Source organism: Musca autumnalis, unplaced genomic scaffold (genome assembly GCF_047663935.1).
Source record: "Musca autumnalis isolate F117 unplaced genomic scaffold, ASM4766393v1 scaffold_3, whole genome shotgun sequence".
NCBI lineage: Eukaryota > Metazoa > Arthropoda > Insecta > Diptera > Muscidae > Musca > Musca autumnalis.
Window position 1 is genome coordinate 99,582,227 of NW_027411866.1, and position 5,136 is coordinate 99,587,362.

The 5,136-nt window shown below is 34.8% G+C and overlaps 1 protein-coding gene across 2 annotated transcripts; it reads left to right on the forward strand.

Moving 5' to 3' along the window:
* The first annotated feature begins 833 nt into the window (after positions 1–833).
* Positions 834–2,225, forward strand: LOC141397134 (transcription factor grauzone-like). 2 transcript variants are annotated; one of them, XM_073973069.1, is made up of 2 exons: positions 834–964; positions 1,030–2,225. In XM_073973069.1, exon 2 carries the CDS (start codon positions 1,174–1,176, stop codon positions 2,161–2,163), a length of 990 nt encoding a protein of 329 aa, XP_073829170.1. In that variant the 5' UTR covers positions 834–964; positions 1,030–1,173; the 3' UTR covers positions 2,164–2,225. The 2 variants fall into 2 exon arrangements, with proteins under 2 accessions (XP_073829170.1, XP_073829171.1); XM_073973070.1 differs by having other exon boundaries at positions 918–964; positions 1,123–2,225.
* Positions 2,226–5,136: the final 2,911 nt, after the last annotated feature.

The following is a 5,136-nucleotide window of genomic DNA, read 5'->3' on the forward strand; positions in this document are numbered from 1 at the left end:
TATCTTTGGTCTGTTCGTCCTTGTCTTCAATGGGAGCATGAGCGCAAATAAAGCTAATGTTGAAGAATTTTGCTTTTATCGAATTGCAGCGAGTCTTTCATTCACTGGGGTGAAACTGGAGACCAGATGTTTTAACCTCCAGCAAACTAAAAATCCACAACGAAACTCATGCTTTGTGTCATGTCAGCTATAATACGCCTTTACCAATCCATCGTACTGTCACGTACATCTGTCAATGCGTAAACTGCACCTTCTCTATAAAGAGTGCGAACATTTCAGATGCAGATTCGCAGATCATGGTCCTTAAAACGTTTGCGGGGTTCGTCATCTTTAGCGGAGTTTGTTTTTCTTTTCTTTCGTTTTTTCATAGTAGGCTGCTTTTTCTAGGGGAGGGTTACCAACCCGACCCCCAACCCCAAGTTTTTAACGTTCTTATGGGTGAGTGCGCGGCACATGTTAGCTCACTACCTTTAACGGGTATTACAGGCAGCACCCCAGGTGACACGACGGGCAGGTCAGTGTCCACTTGAGATGAAAGAGCGACGAAGATAAATCCTGGGCTTTGTCATGTTAAATCCTGTCAGGACCGTTCCTTAATATCTTCCATCCAAATTTACATTATCTTCATTTCCTTGAGGCATAAATGAACCTTTTACATCTTAGCACAAAAAAATTGCCTAATATAGATCTGGACTAATATAAAAGAAATGATGTATAAATAGAATAAGACTTTCTAAATTAATGTAAGTTAAGTTGTTAAATAAGAGTAGTGTTAAGTGGAATTACATACATCATATTTTATAAAATACATATGTACATATTATTTTGTTTCAGAATGGCTGGCTCACATGTATTCTATTGCCGCTTATGTCGAACATCCTGTAACGATAGCATACGACTTACAGATGCCAGTGGTGCAACAAATGACGTATACAACATAACTATAAAATTCTTCCATCCAATGGTACTTTCTCCTTGTGACACTAATTACCTTCGATTGAGAAACATTTTTTATTGGTTTGTTTTTAGTTTTTGGAAATTGAAAAGGAAACAACCACAAATCAATTGGCTCTTTTGTGCATGCAATGTTGGTATCATATTTCCAGTTTTAATAATTTTCAGTAGACTGTATTGCTGTTACATTCTAATCATCGCAAGGCAGCAGAAAATGCTATGGAGGCCATATCTGATAAAGAAGTAACAATTGTAGAGTTAAGAATCAAATCTGAACCTGAGACTATAACCGCGTATGATGATTTAGAGAACCATCAAAGTACGGGAGATTTGATTATGAAATGTGAAGAAAATTTGGATGCCATAGAGACATTTGATTCCCCTACATGTGTAAAGAATATTGAAAACGTACCATTTAAAATCAAGAACCAAGAAGAATTTCCAGACGAAGAAGAATTTCAAGACGAGGAGTTTATGGTTGATGATGAACTACTGCAAATAGGAAAATCACCACAATCGTCAAATGAATGTGAACAATATCACAATGATGTAAGTAATGCATCGGAATTACCCGGCCCATCCCATGTAAATGAAGCGGAAGCACAGAACAGTATATTGAAACGAAAAGACCCAAAGGAGAGCGATGAACTCATAGCCAAATGGAAACCAAGCCTTTCGTGTGAATCTTGTCCAAAATCATTTCCCACTTTAACCTTACTGAAGTCACATTTTCTCGTCGACCATCCTAAAAAAGATTTCTATATAATGTGTTGTGAACGTAAATTAAAATTTCGTTCTCGCATAGAACAACATGCAACTCTTCACATGGATCCCAAGGCAATTTCTTGTAAATTGTGTGATTTTACGTCGTACAATAATTTAAAAGTTCATATGGCTAAATTTCATTCCGAACCGAGAAATGTTTCTGTTCGAGAACCAGCAACAGACCAGAAATGGAGTTTTACGCCACCTTACAATTTCATCGAATATTACTGCCGTTACTGCAGTTGTTCTTTTGAAACTGAAGAATCATGGAATCAACACATGCCCAGTTGTCCTAAAAAACTAGGTAATCTCCCCAGAGTTATGAGATGTGCATTTTGCCTGAAAACTCTTACACATCGTTCTGGATTATATTTGTATAATAAAAGGATTCATTCAGAAGAATTTGCCAAAAGGAAAAGAGAGGTTACGTCTATGGTCCAATAATATATTTATTTTGTAATTTGTCAACTGCTTTGTCAAAACTGCTTTGATGTAATAGGAGCACCACAGAGAATATTTTAACCCAAATAAAGCCAAATTTTGTGGGTTTTTTGCATGTTGTTGTAGTATTGTTTGTTATCTGTCATTTCATGCTTATAAATCTTCATTTGGTCCATGCATTTCCACGTAATTGGTCTAAAACGCAAACAACTCAGGAAAATCGATCTTATTGTAATTTTACATTCATTTATTAGGAATATAGTAAGAGTATTTTCTCAATCAAAAAGCGAGGGATTGGCATTTAAAATTTTCGGCACTTTTCAAAGATGGTCCAATTTCAGGAAAACTACACGTTTTAGAGAAAAAAATAACATTTTTATACCATCAGCATTTATGCTAACAAGGGTATATGGTAAATTTCAAATATCCTTTATAAATCCATAGAAAAAAAATTAAAATTTTTTTGGCGAGCACATCCGCCATTTTTGGTACATGGGTTACGAAAAAAATCGTGGTTTCAAATCTGTTCGCGTTCACAAAATTGGATGCTGCACTCAAAAGTTATGGGGGGTTTTACTCTCTTATAAAGAAAAAATATTTAAAAATTCCTATTGTGTTGTAATAAGAACATGTATATATGAATCGTTAGCAGCATTTGATATCTATCCGTAGATGCTAAAATAGTTGCTAAATTTATTTTTATTTTCGCCGAAAATCAAAAAATATTGAAGAAATTTTGGAATACATTATATTTATTCTAAATCAGAGTCCAAAAAATCTCTAAAAAATAATTTAAAAATACGTACAGAATCTAGAGAACGCGTAGAAAAATGTGAGACCAAAATTAAAAAGATCGCGTTTAAAACTTGCATATTACAGCAACAACAAAGAACGGAAACTTACTGTTGGAAATTATTTCAAAAACATATTTTTTGGTTAAATACGAAAAATTAAAAAAAATGTTGGGAGTTATTCTATTATTTCGCTAAATTCCCATACAAATCCTGAAGTATTTTGCTTAAACTTCTACAAGAAATGTAATTAGTCATCGTGGAAGTATATTTGATTTCTGTGATAAGCAATAGAAATAAGAAGTAGAGAATAAAATTGAAATTACAATCAAAGAAAAAACATAGATATTAAAAACCGTATAATTCGCGAATCCGTTTAAATCAGTTGAGGTGCATGTGCTTTTCGGATACAGGGAGTCCATGTCTATCAATGTGTATGGTTTTTCCCATGTTTCATTCAGCGGCCAAAGTGTGCCGTCAGTTGCATCTTACTATTCAAAAACCTTCAATTGGGCAAAAATTACGCGATGTGCATATGATTATAAGGTGCATCCGATTTCAATGGCCACCTATTAAAAATACGTCAATATAAATTATTTTAGACAGATTCGTCAAGAACTGTGGATGTGCCACCACATTCTTATTGGGATAAAGAGGGATATTACTCCCGAATCTTTATAATTTGTGACACACCTTTTTGGTGAATATTATAATCGCGTATAAAAGTTTACATTTATGTAAAAATAATCAAAGAAAATCGCGGTTCAATTCGCGGAATTGTCAAAATATATTTTTGCAGATTTTCCTACTTTCAAGGTATCTATATCCGGCGTTTTAGTGGATGGATTCGAACACGGAAGGGCTTATTAGATCCGGCGCGTAAAAAAAACTAAAATCACGCGGGGTTCAGGGGTACCTAGACGACAGTTGTAAATTTTAAAGCCAAAAAATAGGTTTTTTTCAGAAAATTTACGCACCAAATTTTCGCTTTTGGTCTCTATTACTAGGAAGCTTTACGGAGCACACTCATAATATATACATCGAACGACGTGGATTCGCGAGTTCTACAATCCTATAACTAGTTTTGGATTATTATCTAGTTGCACCCTCTAATTATAAGAAAAATTCGAAAAACACTGAAATCAAAACTTCAAAATGTCAGCATCGATTTTTGGGGGATGCAGTGTATATATCGAAAAGTCATACACTAGAACCATGTTGTCCAAGGGATATTCTTTAGTTCTTTCGTTGAGCACAGGTTTGAATTTTGCGTGGTTTGGCCTGAAATCAAGAAAGAACACAAAAAAACTTGTTTACTTCAACACATTTTTCCCATTTTTTTATACTACCACCAACGCAGCTTCCGCGAAAATTATTTGTTATGGTCCATATTATGAGATCGTGGCTAAAACACTTCATTTAATATAAGTATATTCATATTTTATAAAATATATTAACAGTTCGCGACTTATTAAATGGTGAACCTCAACTTCAACAATTTTAAAACTTTTTTGAATATTACCATATACACCTTCATATGGGCAAAATGTGCCTCATCGAAATAAAGGTTTTAGACCCCAAGTATGTTTGGACGAAATACGTTTCAGACAATTTGGAGTCGATTTAGCAATGTCCGTCTGTCTGTCTGGCTGATGCGCACGATAACTCTCGCTCGGATGAACCGATTTGGTGCAAAATTTGACTTTCGTAATATTTTGTGCAAACTTAGTTAAAGTTTGAAGATGGATTATATCGGTCCACTCCTTCCGGTACCTCCCCCACAAAAGTTCAAAAATGTTCGGAAAATTTTTGCGTTACCGATTTAATCCATACTTTGCACATCGTGAAATGTCTACCAGACTTAGATGAGATTCTAGTACTTACTCAAACGGTCCACTTCTTCGGGTACTACCCACACAAAATTTCAGTTTAGAACTGCTCTCGAATCTCTTTGATTTTTGTTACAACAAAACTTGTATTCATTCATTCAAAAGTTTGCCATGCCCTCTTTGTAGTACCACGGTTACGTTCAAGGCCCATATAACAGGGAAGTTGTTAGTAGTTACTGAAAAAAGTTTCCCGATTAGGCCGTTTTGGCACCGAAAGCCTCATTCGTGAATATTACTGCATTACGGTTTAGTTATTATAAATTATCTGTTTTAACATTTAACTACAAAATGAGAAT

Excerpts from the sequence above, each read along its gene's own strand:
- LOC141397134 (XM_073973069.1), top strand. The coding sequence starts at position 1,174 with ATGGAGGCCATATCTGATAAAGAAGTAACAATTGTAGAGTTAAGAATC.